The sequence below is a fragment of the Pagrus pagrus genome, assembly GCF_965226575.1.
Source record: "Pagrus pagrus genome assembly, chromosome: 5".
Taxonomy (NCBI): Eukaryota; Metazoa; Chordata; class Actinopteri; order Spariformes; family Sparidae; genus Pagrus; species Pagrus pagrus.
The window spans coordinates 16,633,383-16,654,701 of record NC_140189.1 but is presented as its reverse complement, the minus strand read 5'-3'; the positions used below and the strand labels follow the sequence as shown (position 1 = coordinate 16,654,701).

The 21,319-nt window shown below is 44.9% G+C and overlaps 1 protein-coding gene across 1 annotated transcript in view; it reads left to right on the top strand.

Moving 5' to 3' along the window:
• The window catches only part of efnb1 (ephrin-B1), a 62,888-nt gene extending 52,183 nt beyond the window's left edge, over nt 1–10,705 (top strand). The window contains exons 4-5 of the mRNA XM_084353565.1: nt 3,867–3,983; nt 6,573–10,705. Of these exons, the coding sequence (XP_084209691.1) occupies nt 3,867–3,983; nt 6,573–6,967 (512 nt within the window). The 3' untranslated portion in view covers nt 6,968–10,705. The remainder of the gene's footprint in view (nt 1–3,866; nt 3,984–6,572) is intronic.
• The last annotated feature ends 10,614 nt before the right edge of the window (nt 10,706–21,319 follow it).

Here is a 21,319-nt window from a genome sequence, read left to right as displayed (position 1 = left end):
GCTCTGGCCTGCAACACCATCAACAAATGACAACACAGTTGCATGAGTGCAGGCAACACAGCTTTTTGCTCTAAACTATTAACTGAGAGGAAAAACAAATCCCTGAACTCACATTAATGAGTTAAAAGGAAACGTCTCATTCGAGGAAAGTTCTAGGAAAGTGAGCTCGAGTTTGTCTCTCTCGCTGCCGGCTGTTCCTCAGCTTCGCCAGAGCCGTGCGCTCATTTCCCAAAACGGTCCGAAGCAAGCTGTCACTCACAGTCAACGTGCCCTAAAAACCCTGTTAGAAAAGATGCTGTTGGCCCAGCTGCTACTACTTTTAAATCTATTTCTGTGAGTGGAATTTTTGATGCATAATGTGCTCGACCAGCCCAGTAGCTATTAGAGGAAGGGCCCAGAAGCATTAGAGCATCGACAGAAACTTTGATTTGGCTGCCGAATGTGGGTTCACTGAAAACGGAAAGAATTTACCATTAGTGCAGCAACAAATGATTGTTTTCAATATTGATTCATCTGGCACTGTTGTGTTTGTACTTTTAGTTAAGTAAAGATCTTAAAGGTGCAATATGTAAGAATTGACAGCCTGTCAAATGTAAAACAAATAGGGTCAGCTAGTTACCTCAGCTAGTGTTCAGAGAACCAGGGGAGTGTTGGTGTTTACACCACTAGCACAAGAACTTGGGGCTAGCTGGTTAGCATGCTAACTTCTCTATATATCTTTGCAACATAATACATAAATGTCATAACATCAGGACTGTTATTCATATTCTTTTGATCATTTTAGTAAAAAATGTTTTGTGTTTTCAACAAAAATGTGTACATATTGCACCTTTAATAGTTTCTCCTCCTCTGTTATCCAAAGACATTCTCAAATATATTCAGTTTACAATCATGTATAACACATTAATGCAACAACCAGTCATTTCACCTGTAGTTGTCATGAAACCAGTACAATCGGCTACCAACTAGTAGATTATTTGATTAATCAAATAAAGTGCTGAAAAGAAATCTGTGAAAGTTGTTGAAAAAAGACAACAATTTTGGTTATTGATTTTTACATTAATGTTGTTTATGAAGCAAAAACTCAAAACATGTTCTGGTTCTAGCCTCTAAAACATAACATTGGCTGTTTTTTTCCAGTTTTATCATTATGTAGTTTTGTGAAAGAAATTTTCATCAGAAGAAAAATATATTTTAATTGGTTTTTTTTTGTGCCCAACAAATTAAATAAACAAACTCTCTTCATTTTCATGACTGAATGACCTGAATAAACAAACTGACCTTAAAGGACAACACAATTTTAGGTTTCTAGCTTCAAACAGTGTCCTGGGACCTTATTTTTCTCTGAGAACAGCTTGTTTATTCGGTTAAGGAAAAAATAAATATTTCTGAGTTCGTATTATCGCTTCATTAATATTGTCAATATTCAAATTCAGGGTTTGAACTCCTTCTCTTAAACTACACAGTACCCCTGGCTTGTAGCCTGTCAGACTGTCAGACAAAGCCTTAGGCTCTTGAAAATTGTGATGGGCATTTTTCATTATTTCCTGACATTTCGTAGGCTAACAGATGAATCAATTAATTGAAAAAGCCCTCAAAAAAGACGAATCAATGATGAAAACCAACAATATTTGCCGCACTAGACTCTATCCCTTCTGCAGCCAAATTGCACTAGATGTTGTTTCAACAAACAAACCAAAAAATAAATAAAAAATCCCGGGCTCTGCTTGGCTCTGACCCCAGATGCTATTGTGTTTAAGCCACATTCCCTCTGCCGCTGAATGCCAACCCTTCCTGTGGCCAAGTCCCCGAGATCTTCCCATATGTCCACTCGTGATCCTTTGCACTTTGCTCTATGGATGAGATCACGGTGACTCATCCCACTGTGTAATAAGTTCGCATTCTTTCGCTGCTTTTTTGTGGGGACACACCCGAGAGTAATCACGTTGAATCATCTGTTTGTGGGAAATTATGCGCCCTGACATGTCGATATGTAATTGTGTTTTAAAGGCCTCGTGTTCCGTCTTTTGTCTTTATACCAAATGTGAAGTAAAGAGGAAGGGAAATTGATTGAAGGGGGAAATACGAGGAGCCCATATTTTATACATCCGCCGTTGTTCAGCACTCTCCGTCTCCTCCAACACATCACGTCTCTGCGCTCATTAGAAATATGTTGACTCACCGCCTCGCACGCACCGCGACCCCCTCCTCGTTTTCTCTCCCTCTACCTCTCCAAATCCTTCTCTCTCTCTCTCTCTCTCTCCCTCTCTCCTCTGTCGCTCTATCATTGTCTCCCTCACTCTCACTCCTCCTCCTCCTCCTCCTCCTCCTCCCCCAGCCCTCTCCCTCCTTCTGGCGGGTTGGCAGTTCTGAGGTAGTTGCTGTCTGCATAGCTAAGGGAAATGTCAGCAGTACACACACAGAAAAATGGGTCAGAACATTAGAACGCTCGCTGCACATGCTCAGTGACACACAGTGTCGGGGCTGTGTGCACCAAGTGAATCAGATCACTGTGTCCTCTGCCATACGTGAATGTTCCCGCTTCTCACTCCTGTCTTTCCTCATCAATTATTGATGGCGCACAACAGCTCACGGCTACGTTCACCACTGCTGCAACCAGTATGGGGCAATGCGGTGGACTGGACATGGGGAAGGCAGAGAGAGGAGAGGAGATCAATTTGTTAATAGTGCGGTTACGTCCGCCAAATGCCAAAAAAATGTTGAATTTATGTCCCCGTTTGACTTTCCTCTTTCCATATATCCTCCCTTTTTCTTCTCTCTTTTTTATCAGTCATATCTTCCAGACATCCTTCACCCGAATCATCTCACTGCCTGAGTCTGGGGTGGAAATAGAAAGTAGACTGCCAGACTGTTAGGCCCTTTACACTCACACTCACACACACACACACACACACACACACACACACACACGCCACACAAACTGCCACGAGGGACTCAAATGTAAATTGCCTCCTCACACGCCCTCCTCTCTATTTCTCGCACACACCCCTTGAGCAAGCCTACGGGCAGATGCAGATAAGGCCCAGTGGAGGAGATGCATCTGATAGTGTGCTGTGGAATCCATAGGACCGGCTTCGGTAATAGTTTATAACTGTCTTCTGTCTGCCGGCCGTGCCCTCGTAAAAGCCCCACCGCGGACCCACCGGTGTTTACCGCACAAAGACTTCAAAGTGCGTGCGCCCAAATCACAACAGACAGACAGATAAACTGTCTGTTTCCTTTGCGTTCCCCTCAGAGCTCCTTCACCCCTCCTCCTCTTCTGCTCTCCTCTTCTTCTCTTCCTGTCCTCCTATTCGAAGAAGTGTGCTTCTTTCAGCCAGAGTTAAAGCCAGAGCAATAAATAAGGCATATTATAGCCTTTTAACGTGATGAATAATGTAAAACAATAAAAAGTTAATATATAACTACTTTACCCTCATTCTGCCATGCCTAAGTGTATTGTAAGAATATTCTAGGTGTGTGTTTACGTGTGTGTACACGTGTGTGTGTGTGCGCGCGTGCGTGTGTGCTCCGCTCTCATGAATATGTCAGTGTTGGAAATGCCTGTCTGAGTGTTTGCTGAAGGAGCTGCTGATGTAGATGTGAGCTCATTTTTTACGACAGGACAGGGATACTGCCGTGTTTCACAGACTCTCGCTAACTTGTCCTTCCTCGTTTTGTGCTTTCATCTCCGCTTCTGAGACGCTTTCAACACATGCAAAGATAACCTTCTCTCTGTATAAAAGACTTATCAGTAGATAATAAAAAATAATCCTTGCTGACGAAGAAGAACAAGTCATTGTAATTCAGCGCATGCTGCTTGCCAAGGCTGAGTTTCTCTGTGCTTTTTTTTTTGTTTCCCACAGTCCCGAACGCGGCGAACCCCGTGGCGCCGGAGACTCCAGAAGACAACAAGATACCGGAGTCCAGTCCCAGTCCGCCTGACCAGGGTCGGATTGGACCCGAGGTGCCAGGAAACCCTGGTGAGCAGATTGACAGGCCAACATTATCTCCAAGAAACTGCAGCTTCAGACTCTTCTCGGTGCTTTCTAGTTTCTGGAGTGCAAATATTTTAGTAAAATAAAGCTTTTTGAAATGTAAAAAACGAATATTCACAGCCTCAAGGGCTCCTCTAATAATTAATCTCAATTAGCCTGAGAAGAGAAAATAAAAATCGTAGCTGAGTAAGAATTCTCTTGTATAGCTTTTTCGTGCTGCAGGCATTCCTTTGATTTCTGGAGGGTCAACATGCTAAAATAGGTGTAAAACCAGTGTTGTACAGAATGAAATCATACACATCAGAATGCAGCTTGCAATAAACAATAAGAACCCGCACCCAAAACAAGGGAAGCTCGTCTGAGCTACTCTACTCACTCGTGCTGTACACAAAGGCAGCGCTGCACCCAAGGAGACTCAAAGACAGACTTCTTTATTATATATCTTCTTAAAACTCATTAGAATTGCAAATAAATGAAGATTAAAAGCCGAGATAATTGAAGAAGTCACTCGAGCCTCCCTGGCTGCTCTGGGCCCTCCTCGCTTCCTGTTTTCGTGAGCACCTTTCGTAACTGCTATCCACAGGAGGGACCACTTCTCAACTTTTTGACTTACTCCACAACTTTGTAAGCCACAAACTTCCTCCGAAGTACAGTCTGCTCTGCCTGTCCCAATGTGATAAGCCGTCCTCATTTAATAATTGCTTATTTGACATTAGTTGCTCTATAAAAAGATTTTCTAACGTCACTTTTCCCCATACCAGGGCTTTTACCTGTCTGCCATTGTTAGATCAGTGATTGTGTCAAGTGAAGTAGTGGAGGGTGGAATGAAGGACGTGTCACTGCGGTTTGAAGGGCTGATATTTCAGGAATGAAATTTCTGACAGCCTCTCTCCGGCTCTCCCGAGCCCAGAATGTACGAAATTCCTCGCGCCTCTGATTTCACAGATAAGGCTGGAAAACGGTAGCTTTCAGTGATGTCATTTAGTTGTGATAAGACGTAAGGCGCAGTTATCCCCTCCTCAATAAATGGTTAAGTGCAGAGTGGTCAGCCGAGTGCGGAGACACAGTCATTAGTGTGGATGGCAGTCTCCGGAGGTATTGGGCTTTTGTGTGCCTGTGGGGGGGTCATGGACAGTAAAGAGGTGGTGGTGGCGGGGGGAGGAGGAGGTGAGTGCTGCTCTTTGGCAGCAGCTGCATGCATACATGGAAAACAGATTTGGTTCTTCTCAGATTTCAGTCACTGGAGGAGCCAGTCATTCTCCCTCTCATCCAGTAACAGCCCCCAATTCCTGCCCCGTCCTCCCCCCGCTCTGAGCCCCGCAGACAAAAGGATAAAATAAAATCAGATGTTCAGATTTGCCCCCCTCATTTTTTTCATATATCTCACTTGGCCTTTGCCGTACAAACATGGCCTGGGCATGTCGTACAAGTTTCCCCGGCTCGATCTTATCGGAGCAGGGATCTTTGTTGTGTTGAGTGATGACTCCAGATTTCATTAGGGGGCTATTTTGATTGAGCTAATTCGATTAGATTACATCAATGGGGCTGTTAGTCAAGTAGAGCACACAACAAACAGGGATGTGATCACAGTTGATTTAGGCTCAGAAGAGTTAGAGCCGCACATGACAGGACAGGCTTACAGTAAATGTTATTACTCTTCTGATTACTCACCAGTCTCCAAGGGAGTGTATGAAAATGATTTGCATGTGCGGGGGTGTGCCAAATCTTATATTTTACACAAAGAGCAGCCTTTCCAGTTAAATTAATGTTCTGTTTGAATTAGAAAGAAACTTTAATATCACCCCCCCCAGTATCGCAAAATAATATAATTACTGCAGATGTAACAAAATGGTGAAAATTCAGTGTACACTCTCTCTCTTGAGTTAGAGAGCTGCTAAATACACATTTTTACTTTAGCCACCATATGTAACAGGCATCTAGAGCTGAAACTGATTAATTGTCAGCTATTATATTAATCACCAAATATTTTGATAATCTATTAATCGGTTCAAGTAGTTTTTAAAGAAAAAGATGTCAAAATGTTCTTTATTTCCTGGTTTGTTTTCTCTTCTTTGACAGTAAACTGAAGACAGTAAACTAAACAAGACAGTTTAGGATATCATCTTGAGCTTTGGGAGACACTGACTTTTTCACCATTTTCTGACGTATTATAGACCAACAACCAATTGATTAATCAAGAAAATAACCAACAGATTAATCGACAATGAAAATAATCGTTAGTCGCAGCCTTTCAATCAACAGAACTGTGTTGAAGGGCCGGTGCAATGTTATATTTCCTCCCTTAACCATATCCTCTGAATATGGCAGAATGCAACTTTATTTGTATTTTTCTCTTATGTTGTTGTATTTTTATATTATAATCTCAAATATAAAAACTCAATATGGGGTAAGAAGAAAATAAAAGGCCCCCCCTTGTTCTTCCAGAAATATTAGACTGCCCTCCCTTTAATAAAAATATAATTAAAATATCCTCCCCCTTGTCTGACCCCGCCACCCTCCCTAATAATGTTTGGACTGTCCCTAAGCCCTCTTGCTCTTTCTGTCTCTCTGTAGATACCATGAATCAGGACCAGTCTGGTTCCTCAGGTAACTCGGACGGCATCCTCGGCTCCAAAGTGGCCGTGTTCTCCGCCATCGGCGCTGGCTGCATCATCTTCCTCGTGCTCATCCTCCTCCTCGTCATCCTGCTCATCAAGATGCGCAAGCGCTCCAGGAAAAACGCCCACTCGCAGCCCCGCCCCTCGGCGCTGTCGCTCAGCACGCTGTCCAATCCCAAGATGCCCGGGGGCACGGCTGGCACGGAGCCCAGTGACATCATCATTCCGCTGCGGACAGAGAACAACTACTGCCCTCACTATGAGAAGGTGAGCGGCGACTATGGCCACCCTGTCTACATTGTCCAGGAGATGCCCCCGCAGAGCCCTGCCAACATCTACTACAAAGTCTGACACGCTCCGCACAGCCAGCGACACGGGCAGGATGGAGAATGAGAGGAGCGCTTGATTTACGTTCTTGGGAAGAACACTTTCCTTTGCATTTTGGGGACTTGATGTTTCTTCAAGCCCGTGTTATTTCTACCACCTGCTGCACAAATCTGGAGAGACGCGCACTGACCAGTAACCAGCGGGGTTGTGAGCTGACCTATGAGAGAGGCTTATTCTGTTTGTTTGGGTTGTCCGACAATCCCCCCCCCTCCTCCTCCTCCTCCTCCTCCTCCCCCTCCTCCACCTCCTCCACCTCCTCCCCTCACCTCGCCTCCCACCTTCTACATCTCCCCGCCGTGCTCCGACAGGGGGGGCGGAGCTGGAGCGAGCCGACAGACGGAACTCTGGCTTCCTGGTTCGCTGTCCCCTTTAACGGGCAGGATATAACTTATCTCAGTTCCCTGAAGTACAGTCTGTGCTACACCCAATTAAACACACCATCCGAGCACACTAGCCAGGAACAGGCAGACACAGGCCCCGGACGCCACTCAGCCTGCAGTTTGTGTGCAAGCATAAAAACGTGTGTATGTGTCTCTGCGTGCGTGTGTGCGTGTGTGTTAGTCAGGGCTCCGCGCTGGGCCAGGGAACTCTCCAGATAGCTCAGGTATCAGACACAGTGTGTGAAATAATGTGTTCCTCTCCCTTCGCACCTCTGATGTTTGCCTTACTTACTATTTTTGATGGAGGATTTCCTCGAACCCTGATTCAGTTCACAAAGCAGTTGTATTTTGTTAGACTTTTCCTACAAGTGCACAATGTATAGAGTTGAATAGATCACCATTTTCGCTCCATCTTCTCACCACCCATGTCACCCATCGTGCTCATTGTTTTCCTGAGAGCGAACCTTTGACCCGAACTGTTGATATCGAGGTGTGTGTGTTCCTGAGAATACTCCCTTCTCCACTGGTCTGATATGAGCTTTAGCATTACTCTGGTATTTATGACCTACTTGTGTGTATTTGAAGGTGTGTCCTCTGTGAGTGTGTGTGTGTGTGTGCATGTTCGGGCATGTCCAGACCAGTCTTGTATCTGGGCAGACGTACTGGCGTTGGGGAAGAAGAACACTAAGTTACTGTATCGTAAGCCTCAGAAAACAAGACAGACAGACTGACGCGCTGACAGACAGACAAGCCCGAGATCTTACAAAACCCCTTCCAGTGCTCCAGTTGGCACCAATTGAAGGTTTCATGCGTCTGATGAGCTTTCCGGGAGATGGTTTTTTAAGACAGCAGGCAGGTTGATATTTGTTTGTTCTGGCTTCTGGTGCTATGGTGTAAGCATCAAATAGTTAGTTTGGTGCCTGCTGCCTGGGCAAGGTGGGTGTAGGTTGGATGGTCGGCACTGATTGGCTGGCCTACATAGGTAGGATGCCCTATATATAAGTTGGATGGCGAACATTGAGATACAGTATCGTCAAATGCCAATTGGCTGCCATCTGTAGATGAGTCAGTGGAGTGCGCAGTCAGTGTCGTCGCCAGCGTGTGACTAATCTGTGTGCCATCTCCGTGCCCACACTCACCAGCCGGGGAGGAGAGAGAGAGCGGCGGATAAAGGAGAAAATGTTCCTGTGACTTGGCTTTAACCTGAGAGGAAGATGGCGGCGTGGATGGGGATGGCGGGGTGAAGGGTGAGGTGGTGGGGCGGAGGTAGTTTTAGCATTAATTTTTTCCATCCTCTCACCGGTTGTGCTGTGAATAAAAATGCTGTGCAGAATATTCCACAGTCAAGGTGTTCAGCCAGCGAGGACACTGCAGCTCAGCTATCACACAGCCCAGGGCAGCGGCACCGAGACAGGATTTACTGCAGCTGGATGTGTGCACGTGTGCACACCGACGCTCTCACTTAGGTCGGGCTGGGGGAGGGTTCGAATCTGTCTGCGTGCACATGTAGGTGCATCTATGTGTGAGTGCTTATTTGTGCTTATATTTGCAGTTTTCACCCCCTGCGTGTGTATGTATGTGTGCGTTATTGTGAATGCTTCTGTGGTGTAGCAGCCGAACAGACTTGTTTTCGGGACTAGGTGCTCCAAACAGTGTGGCTGCCAAAGTACGGAGCGCCGCAGTCCCAGTTAATGATGTGTGAGAGGAGAGGGGAGCAGATAAGGACAGCTATTCCTCAGCGCGCAGACGTGGGCTGACGTTTGACGCACATGTGCACACACACACACACACACACACGCGCGCGCGAGACTGACGGGTCCAGGTTTATCTCCAGTCAAACGGTCAGACTGCCATTTAATGTTTATTCACCGGCAGAGACACCCATCATCCGCTGCCACATACTATTGCCATCCACGGATATACACTGCTGAGTTAAAAGGCAGCCCAGCTTGAAGACTCGGGGAAGACTCCAGTGGCTTTTGCGTGTCGTTAACCTCGGAGTTAACAACCTAAACAGCTGCTCGTGCTTTTGTGGCCCTGTGTTTTAACTCAGCATGCATCCCTCTGTGGCCCTCTGTGAAACACATCTACATCAAATATTTTTGTTTCGGATCGGTGCGCATCCATTCACCTACACCAGCCAAGGGAGTCATTACCAAATTACCACAAACCATATCTCATTTTTATTCATTCTAGTGACCACTTAATGTTATTCAGATTTTTGAGGGAGAGTTAAAAAAAAAAAAAAAGTTAAAGAGAGAAATGTAAATATATGGATAGAGCCCGATTTAAGATGTAATTTCACCTGAACACTGCTCATAAGAAAAATTTAAGATTAGATTTTTGTAATGGAGGATGTTTGTAAATAGCTGTCTTTTTAAAGTGTGTTTTGTATGAATCCTTGCATTTTTTTTTTTTTTTTCTTTTGGTCTCTGTTTGCAATATGTTTTTATTTTTCTTTTCATTAGAGTTCAACTGAATATTGCAACGGACACGTGAGCTGTCTTTTTCTGCAGCGTCCAGTATTGTCAAAAAAGTCTTTGTTACCACACGTGTTAAAGAATAAAAAAAAAAAGAAAAGAAACAGGGCTTCAGAGTTTTTACATCGCCCATTCAACAGGACTCTAGTCGCTCAGAAACTGTTCAGGACTGAAGCTTTGTCACCGAGCAGCTTTGAAATGGATAGGTCTTTGAAACTATAAATGATAAGGCTCCCTTTCCCTGTTGGAGACAGCACTTAACTCTGCATATGAAGACTGTGTTATTCCACTGCCTTTGAGTTACCTACACCTTCCACTCCATTATAAGATGTAACAAATACATTTTGGTCCAGAAAGATGAATCTTTTCTCAGTTTTAATAAGTCTATCGGGCCAGACAGAGAGAAAGAGCAGGAAGGGGGAGAAAAGGGAGAAAAGAGGCTATGTATGAGAGTGTGACCGTACAGCGCTCGCCAATAAATCATCCGGTTTACACCACTCATTATCTCCCAGGCGGTCCTTTGTTTTAAAGTTGCTCTCTCCCTCCTTTCCTAATTTAGCACAAGGATGTTGGTATGAGCCTCACTGTAGGTTGATTTCTGCTATTGTTCAAAGCCACAGTATTATTTTTCAATGTGCATGTGTAAGCAAAACCTGTTGAATTTGTTTCCCTTTGTTTGAATCATAACTGTCAAGTTTTGTTATTTTTTTTTTTTTTTTTGCCATTCACTTTTCTCGCCGCTTCTCAGCGTAACCTATTGGCACCAGCTACAATGGAAATAACGTTCCACCAGTTTGGAAACTACCGCATATTGATAAATAAAATTTTTCCCATGGAACTTGTTCTGGAGTGATGTTTCCTTCTTTCTTTGTTTTTCCTTTTAATGTGGGTACAAAGATTTCATTCCCCATCTCGGTGACCACCTCGGTTCATGGTGGGAGCATAAAAACCAGCCGCCCACGCTCAAATCAACCCCCACCCACCCCCCCTAAACCCTTACCTCAGGGGTCAGTGCTGCACAGATGGGTTTGTTCTGATACATTAGTCAGATTGAAATCACAAGCAGGCTTCATAAATTCATATTCGGGGAGTACGGACACGCCTTTTTGCATAGTAACTAATACCCGTATCAACCCGCTCTGCCCTGGTGTCCTCCAAAATTACATTTCTTCATACATGATTAAACCTGATTGGCTGCACTCTGCATTTCCATTGCGTTTGTCTGAAATTACAGTCTGTGTTTAGCCGGCTGAGGAGCAAAACTCTAAGCTCCTCGGTGAAAGCAGAGATGGCATGAAATGTTATTAAAGTGATTGGGCATTCTCTCCAACAAACGCATCAGTGTTTGTGGGCCGGGCTTTCGTGTGGCTGACGATGTGAGCGCAGACGGAGTAGGCGAGTGAAGAGACTGATGGCGGGAGGGAGAAAAAGTAAGGGCAATGAGAGACATAATGTGCCTGTGGCTTCACTGGCTCCCCGCCTCCCCCACCCCACACTGTTTCTCTCTCCGTGCCCCGGGGCAGGTACGTTCATCTGGTTTCCTGGCTCGGTCCCGAGACGCCCCCATAGATCCACGTTACTGTGGGTTTATTAAAACCTTCCCCCCACTGAGCTACTGTGTGTGTGACTGCATGTTTTTCTGTGCATGTGTGTGTGTGTGTGTGTGTGCATCATTTGCCACAGGCTTCTTCTGTTGTTCTTCTGTACAGAGTCAACATCACAAAAATAAGGAAATATTACTGTTGCAGAATGCATTGCAGCATTTTTATGCTTCATTTTTTTGGGGGGGGGAGGAACACACCCTCCAGATCCTTATTTAATCAAATATTAGCTTAATATTCAATTGTCCAGTGGATTCAACTGTTGCATTTTTAATACTATGTTTATATGTATATTGCTTCACCATTAGGAGACTTCCGCAGCTTGTGTTTATCAAGGGTCGACTCATTAATTTAATTCATTTATGTCCATTTACATGTCAGTATTTTAGCATTTACACACTCCATTTGCATTTTTAAACAGGGGTACATTTTAAAACAGCAGCTAAAACACCCCGGTGAGTTTTCACTCGACGCCGGCATGTGTAATTGTTTTGTTTTTATCATTGTGTAACATGGCGGCTCACATGTCTTTATAGATGAAACAAGTCACCTGGGAGAGCAACAGCTGCCAGCAGTTTTGAGGCGGCTTGGGAACAATTTAACTTACACGCATTTTCATCCATGACCGTGAATACTAATTGTGAAAGGAACTTCCGTGGAAGCTTTTATTTTTATTATTCCATTTCCTTTCACCAACAGTGTGTCACGTGGAAAAGAAGGAAGGAAATGGCTGGAGATTATCACGGAGTCCCTTTGAGAGAATACTTGCATTTTTATTAATGAAGCGAGGTTGAACTTTCTTCTCCGGCTGACGGATATAAATTCATAGCGTGTGGCCGTCATAGTAATTACTCTCAAACTGAAGTAAACTAAATGAGCACAGGGTCTTTTAAGGTGAGGAAGCTTAGATTAATGCCTTTTCTAAGCTGAGTAATTCATTTTAGATTGCACTGGCGGTTGTTAGCCTCACATGATCACCAACCGGTTCTGCATTAGCATAGTTTACTTATCATTATGTTTGCGACTACGTCACTGCCTGCCGGGTGCTAGGCGAGTCGTTTTCACTTCTGACGAGGCCAGTAGAGCTTGTGAAGGAGCCATGGCTGGAAAATAAAGTTGTCAGCGGGAGATGTAAAGCGATAGCTAACCAGATGAGGGAAAGAATTCAATAACACTGGTACCATTCCTTTAACTGTGTAAGTTGGCACCGCATCTCAGTTTCCCCTCACGTTATTTCACACACTCCGCTCCCACACAAAATCTGCTGCATGTGCAGACACTACCCTTGATCCGTCGAAGCAAGCAAGTTCGAAACTCTGCAGCTCCTCAACTGTGACCGTGCATCCGGCGGGGGGGAGCTCGTCAATACGCCTCTTAAGCGATTTTGGTGTGCCATCTCCTAATGTTTTTTCATATGGATTGTGCAAGGAGACACGTAACTCACACCGGAATCAATATGACATGCTATGGGACATGTTCGTTCTCATGTAATGTACATATACATATTTAATGAGTTAATGCATCACTCGCCAGTCATAAATAATGCAGGCCCACTAATGCCTTTCATCAAATGCTGCTCATCAAATATCAAGCAGATTTTTGGTCAATCCTCGGAGCTGCGGAGGAAACCTGAGATGGCACCAAGAAATGGAAACGGGGGGAAGAAAAACCACGAGAAGAGAGTTCATTAGTCAAACAGTAACATGTGGATCGTTCATGAAAGGGCTAATTAATGTGAGTCAAATTCCAATCAATGAGGGGAACTATATCTAAACAAGTTCCTCTTTAATCCCTAAGAGCAGCAGGAAATGGAAATTCCACCAAAGCATCTTCTCTTGAGTTATGGTATCCTTCCTTTTCATGTTTCATTACACACACGCACACTCACACACACATGCACGCACAGCCGTCAGCCACATATTGATGGCATTGTTATGACCAGAACATGCCTGATCAGGCCCGGGCCGTGGCAGGGATCCAGGTCTGACCGAGGCTCATCAATCATACAGGGAGTGCGAGAACCTGAGAGACTTGCACACATATCACACAAAAAAAGGAAAAACGAACACACACTCATGGGAGAAATAGCTGGGGCGGCTGGCTGCTGGGTCACAGGTGTGGAGACCAGGGGAGAAAGTGGGAATTATTCCCTCTCTTCCTTTTCCCCCTCCCCTTTAAAGAGAAACAGCTCGCTCACTCGGCCTCCCTCCTCCCCAAGTCTTTGAAAACATCCCATTTCCATCCACATTTCCTTCACCCAATTTAAAACCCACACTTCATTCGCCCCCTCAGCGTCGCCACCCCTCTCCTCCTCCATCTCCTTCTCTCAATTAGGCCATGCCTCGAATCTCAGGCATTATCTCTGCTGGCCATTTATATAACATGACTCCAAAACGCATTTGCACAATTTTCCAATTACAGTATTATGCCTTGAAGCTTTGGCTCCTTCTGTCTCTCTCATTTCCCCCCTTTCACTCAAACCGCTCTTGATGTTTAACACTACAAAAGAGTCACCCCGGCAAATACAGACACACGTTTGCACTTTAGAGTAATGGTCCGTCACTTCTTTGTTCGTTGTTTGTGTTTACGAAACTTTATTTTCAACCTGTTTTTGAGCTACATCAAGGGTTTGCATCCTGGCCTTGGCTGACTGACAGGGAGGTGAAGGACAAGAAACTCCGCAGGTGTGTCTGGCAAAAACCAATAAGTTAGTTAAAGTCTTCAGACTTTCCAAAATACAATTAAATGCACTGAGTCGCTCGCGGGCTGTTCAGGTTCATATTGCATACAATGTCTGAGCGAAAACACTGAGAACTGAAAAACAGATAATGTTACATGAAAACCTCAAACTACAGGATGAAAACTTGAGAATATTGAAAGACAACATGTGGATATTGGATGAAACCTTTGGAATATTGAATTAAAGCATTTGAATATTGAGCAAATACCAGAAATCACTGAACAAAAAGCTGAACATTTCAATGAGAAGTTGAAAAACAAATCAAGATTAATTATTACTGTTTTTCCCCCCATCGCATCCACACAAAAACTAGAACTATGCACACAGTGTATCAAAAACACAGTACAGAAAAGTTTTCAGTGTGACTCTGAGCAGCTGGGTTGTGAGTTTAGCCCAATTTAAGCTTATTGGATAGACAAACATGCATTGTATCTATTCTGTTACACTGATTGTGGCAATGCAATGTGTTTAAATTTAAAGTATGGCATTACAATAGCAATACAGTGCAACCTGTTTTGAGACATATATAGACATAAATAAAAAAGTATTTTGCTGGAAGTGTTTTAAATTCATCACACCAGTGTTTAAATTGATAGTCTGTGAGAGGAATACAGTAGCTTTGTGTATTGTTTTGGTGGAAAGAATCAGTTTTGAGAAGGAAGAACAAAGATATTTTTTGACAAAATGTTTTTTAGTTTTGTGTTTAGAGTTGAAAGTAAGCTCCTTTCAGGAAACTGTAAATGAAAACCTGGGACTATAAAATAGATACAAAAGAAGAATACTGAGAATACTGAACAAAAAACATGTCGGTGAATATTTCCCCTCTCATCCAACAGTCCTCTTCAGTTCTAACTGACTGGGGTGCGTTGATTGAAACGTCTCTAAGAAACTCAAAGAAAGCAAGTCCAGTCGCCTCTGTTTAGCACTTAGATATAGAAAATATTGAACCAAAATCCTGAGAATATTCACTGAGAGTCTGAGAAAACTGAATGCAAATTTGAGAATATAAATGAGAACATGACAATATTGAACAGAAACTAGAAAAAAAAAAACCCTGAGAATATCATAAGCACTGTTGAACAAGATCTTGGGTTAAACTGAACTCCATTTTGAGAAAATTGAATGAGAACCTAAAAATATAGGGCAAAATATTGAGCAAGAAAAATGCGAGACAACTCAAATGAAACGCTGAACCTGCTGAATCTGGAATGGAAAGGTGAATATATTTAAGAAAACCCAAGAACATTGTATGAACTTTTGCATAGAAACTTAGGAATATTTAAGAAAAGCTTGAATATATTGACTGATAATCTGACAATAAAGTACAAATACTTAAGAAAATTTAAAAAAATCACACTACAGAGTGATTTGTCATTGAGTAAGTTGACATTCAATAAACCTAAACAACGAATAACTAACTGATTAGCAGGCTGGTGCGTGTGGTAACAGTATAGTACGGTAACATATTGTAAGCGGTCCACAGTCATAAGATCAGCCTTTTGTAGTCCGGTACCAGCATTAATCTTCAGTACAGTGGATTTTCACAGCAGTCTCAATCTTGTAGCTGCAGTCATTAGCCAGATCTTAATGCTGTTTGGTATCCGTAAGCGAACACTGTCCGTTATGATTACAAAGAGCTGCACTTCCGGCCTCTCTGGGGTGGCCTCTCAGAGCTGACTGGCTCATTGTATCAGTTCCTGGAAACCCAAGCTAATACAAGCGTTGCTGACCACCCATCTGAAAACGAACTGACCTAAATACTGGGCAACATCTGTGGGGGCAGAGATGGTGGATGCTGGCGGATAGAGAGTGTATATGCGTGTGCGCATGCCCATGTGTGTGTCTGTCTGCGAGTCAGTTTGACAATGACAGCGTCAGAATAACAACATCTCACAGTCAGCGCGGCAGTGAAGGATCTCTCAATGTCACTCGCGACGGGAAAGAGAGCAAAACAGACACTTCATACTGGAGCTTTTCAGCTCTATCAGAAAAAAAGTCGCAGCACAGAGCCGGCTGAGAAATTAAAACTGAGAAGAGCAGTCAGGAAGCATCATGAGCGGGTGCAGACATGCCTTTGTGCTCCCTGTGATGCTGTGGCTGCACAGCGGTTGACAGGATGCATTAGAGAATCCCCCAGTGAAGGGTGACTGACCTAAACATGTGACCTAAGTGCTGCCCTAGTTTTAAGGGTGCCACATGAGATCAAGGAGATTTCACTCAGCTGTGTTTTATTCCTGGCTCCAGACCATGGTGCTTTGAGTTTTGGGGATGAACTACAGTAGACATCCCTTTCCCTCCCTCTCTCTCCCTCTCTCTTTTTTATTTTTTGCAGCAGTAAGACCGGCTTTGGGGGAACATTGTTACCGGGGCAACTCGTTTTCCCACACGCAAGCTGACATCAGTGAGACATCAGTGGAAACGCGGGGGGTGACTGAATATTCATGAAGGGCAGGGACCCATTTCAGCCCAATGAACACTCCCTCCCTCTCTCGCTCTCTCTCTCTCTTGCTCTCTCGCACTCTCTCTCTCTCTCTCACACACACACACACACGCACACACACAGTCCAGTCACAAAATCATACACACACGAGAAGTGCAAGGACTTGTTCCATACCAGCAGGCACATACTCATCTCACGCCTCACTGCACTCATTCATATCAAAAGCGCATGCTCATTACATACAACAGCAGAACACACACACACTCACGCAGACACACACACACACACACGCACATTAGGTCTCATACAACTCATCTAACTTGACTTCTCTCATAAAGACATAATAAACATTTGAACAATATCTCTTAGTAGCGGCTGCTTATGAATCCATTAGCTCAATAAGTGCATTTCTTGTTTCATTATAAAATAACTGCTTAAAAATGGCTTAAGGCTACATCTGCCATATGCGAAAAAAGCAATGAGAAGAGACAGCTCCACTTTAAGCAGATGGTTCCTTGCTGCAACTAACAGCTGGATTCATGTTTCCCGTTCATGCAGGCATTGTTTGACATCGTGATTATTAAGCAGGCCCATTTCAGCGCCGCTCCTCCTGTGCGTTATAGCCTCATATTGGTATGCAGAGGCGGCGGCGAAAGAAGAGGAGGAGGAGTGGACGGTGCGATGAGAGGATAGACTTGGATGTGATGAGAGGCTGAGGGCAGTCAGTCAGTCTGGACGTTTGGCACGGAGACAGCAGATTCCATTTCCATGCCAATCTGCCTTGTCTCTTTCTGAATCAGACTTGACCTTCACAGGCTGATGACTCCAGAGGCCTGGGACCGGGAGACGCTTTCTGCCTAAAACCAGACACACACACACACACACAAACTGAGATATGTTACAGCACGAAGCATGCACAATGGGAAAAACATTCCCCTCAGTGCACTCGAAGCTGTATTTGCACGCATGCACACATGCAGCCGTAAGTACACACACACACACACACACACACACACACACAAGCTTAAACCAAGAAAAAAATAGTCTCTCCCTTGATTTACTGTAAAAGGAGTGATACAAAGGATTGAAATGAGACCAGATCGTCTTTAGAGAGCCAACCCTCAGAGCAGATGGCTCTGTTTTTCATCTTCCCTCTCATGAGATCTCATTTTCTGTGCTCTGTTCAGCAATTTCACTGTTTTTTCACCATTTGAGTTTGTTTCCATAAAACACCAACAGAATCCAGTTCAACAAAACAAATACCAAACAAAACAAATGACTCTCCAGAGGTTCTTTTTGTCTTCATTTTCTTGCAGGTTTTAGACCTCAGCCCCTCCTCCCCTCCTGCATCTACAACTACAACCGACCCCAGGTCCAGGTACCCAGCACCAGTCCTGTCTGCCCCCGTTGTGTTTAAAGCCAGACTAAAATAGACCTTTACAAGTCGTCTAATGAAAGTGACTCCAGGCCCTCTGGTTAATTGACCACCTTTAATGAGTGTCAAACTGCGGCGGTCATTAGACTGGGGGTTGCTACGGGTCACCGCTGGGCTCAGACAGAAAGAAAGAAAGAAGAGGGAAAAAGAGTGGAGAAGGAGAGGAAACAGGCCGGTAGTTAAACAGCACAAATTCTTTTCCTTGTCCTGCGTTCTCTCGTTACTTCATCGTGTTTGTGTTGCTGTGCGAACACTGCGATGAACAGTGTGCATGCATTTGTTAATGTGCACAGCCTAAGGGCAGCACCTGTCCTGCTAACAATCCCTGACAAAACTCGGAAAGCAGTGGCCATATGGGTGGAAATTCTTTCATATCGACTATTCTGCATGCAAATCCGCCATCCTTCATCTCTCCAACAGCCTTGTTCGTTTTTTTCCGCCTTAGCAGCAGCTGGCCTCTTCTTGACAACGAATCTAATAAACGAGGAGGAAAATAGAAAAATGTCCCTCGGTTTTTTTGCACATGGCTGCCAGCCTGTCTGTCATCTCCCATCTCTCCCTTATGATTTAGGGACCTGGGGCAGTAAATGACCACTATCATCAAGTCTGTCACAGGAAAGAGATTTCTGCATTCACGTGATGCAGATGATCATGATGCCTCTTTAAAGGCGTGCGTTTACTGTTGATGACCTCATTTCAAAAACCATATTGCAAACAAACACAATGTCCTTGTCCTTTATTTTGTGCGCGGCGCAAACGCTCCTCAAGGGTACACGCAGATACACACACACACACCTAAAGCCCCTGTGTTATTGGATTGAAATGGAGCCCACCACACATTTCCTTGGAGTATTGATTTAATCAACTGCGTATCATGTTGAGACCCGTATCATCTGATGCAACACACACCACCAGCAGCGAAAAGAAGCGATCCATCACCATTTAGCCGGACAGGCCTTGTAGTCTAAACACGGAACCATTACGCATGGTTTAACATGGACACTTTGACCTCTGGGGGGTGACAAGGTCAATGACATCATTAGACAGGAGTCAGTCTGTGTGCCAGAGCGAGACTAATTGCTATCAGACCTCAATCACAACTAATAACTTCTTAGATTTGTTTGGATACTCACATTATCCACTTCTAATATCCTGCCAGATTTGCTGTCCTTTCCACACCGACGCAGGGAGAAGCTGGTTTGCGCCTCTTTTTGGTTTGTTGCTACGGTAGCTCAGTAGATCCCTTTATCCTAAGGCTCTGTTATTCTATTCAAAGGTAGCTAAGCTTACAAAATAGCTAGAGGGTGATTTCCCACACACAGATAAAGCCCAGACTTGAAAATCACTTTCAAAGCAGGCGCCCCTCTTAAGATGCTTTGAAACCCAGGAGAAGGGCTTGAAAAAGCGACGCATGGGAACCAGAATTCTCCAGCGTTTAACAGAAATATTGAGACTTTATTATCCCTCTTTAACCCTGCCGTGCGGCCTGATGCTGTGGTTCACATCTGGGGTACGGAGAACCTGGGCTCGCCCTGCAGGCGCCACACGCAGCATCGCCCCATCGCGCCTTTGTCAGCGACCTCACTGGACCATGAACGCAGACAGGAATGTCGGCGAGGGCCGGTATCGACATCGGCGCTCAAATGGACAAGTGCACAGATGAGCGCATGCAAACACACACACACACACACACACACACACACACGCATCGGCCAGAAGTAACCTGATCCAATGACACAGGAGCTGCCTCAGTGTGCGGCTAACTGCCTTATCTCCCTCTGGCCGCGCTCCTCTTTCCTCTCAACATTCTTTCAGGTATTTGGCCGAGACCTTTTCTCTTTGTCTGCCCTTTTCAAAGACCTGCTTTATGCTGGGAGCCCTCCAGCCGCCGTGCTGCAATCTCCTCGATGCCTCTCTCTCTCCCTCTCTCTCTATCTCTTTCTCTCTGCCTACACATCTCTTCCTAACTTGCTCTCTCGCTTTCTCTTTCTCTTTCTCTCTGCCCCCCCCTCCTCTCCCCATCAGCCAGTCTCTCGCATCCCTCTCTCCTCCACTCTAATTTCTCCCCGCTATCCCAGCTCAGAATTTAAGATACCATGCCACCTGTGCTGCGTCCCAGAGGTGTGTGTAAAAAAGACAGAGAGGGGAAGGGAGGAGGGGAGGGGAGGGGAGGGCATGTACTTCCTGGTCCATGACATTCAGACAGAAGTGGACTAAGGTTAGGCTAATGGGACCTGTGATCTGGTCTTTGTAAGGGAGCGAGAGCAGGCTCCTTTGAAGAGACAGGTGGAGTGATTCTGGATACATATGGGGGAGGACGGCAATCAGTGTGCATCTGTGAAGGGCCATCCAGCATCTTCAAAAACCACCATACTAATCTGTCAGGGGATAACTGACTAATGATCACACTTCAGAAAGCAATTGCACCCTGCTACCTACACAGATGCTCTTTCCCGAGGTGATCTATGATTTTATTTTATTTTTTTCCTTTTTCTTTTGCACGCGCTTCTATATGAATACAATCAACACAATACCTGTGCAGCTTTTGGAGAGCTTTTGGACTAATCAGCTCTGACAAGTGGAACAAAACAATTTAATACAGGGCTGATTTCACATCTGAGCGGCTCGTCATTTACATAAGCTTTTCACAGTCTGCTCACTGAGCTGCGACAGGCATGTGGTGCGCCCAGAGAGACCGGAAGGCTGCTCCAAATACTCTGCCCCCTCTCTATCTGACCTCAGCAAGGGGAAGGCTACACATGCGCGCCAGTACATGCGAAGACTCATTAGGGTACACATGTGTGCAGAGCCCACAGTCACCCGCACACATACGTGGTACACGCGCACACAAGCGCACACACTTTTTTTAGTGTCCTGTGGTTAGCAGGGAGAGGAGGCAGTGGCGCGTCTCTGTGCTGACTTAATGTCTTTTAACAGTTTGGCTCCAGGACCAGGGGTTGGTCAGAGCTGAGCTAAAGCCAAAACTGGGCCTGATCATCTGTGACGGCAAGAAAAACCCGAGGCAAAGTGTGTGTGTGTGTGTGTGTGTGTGTGTGTGTGTGTGTGTGTGTGTGTGTGGGATGTGACCGTCCTCCCTATCCTTCCCTCCCCTCGTCCCTCATTTACTCCGTTTCACTCTCGCAGTATCTGCATGTGTGTGCGCGAAGCGTGCGCAGATGTGTGTGAGATGCTTCGCCGGTGGAAGCTACAGGGGACAGAGACAGCAGCGGACTGAATTAC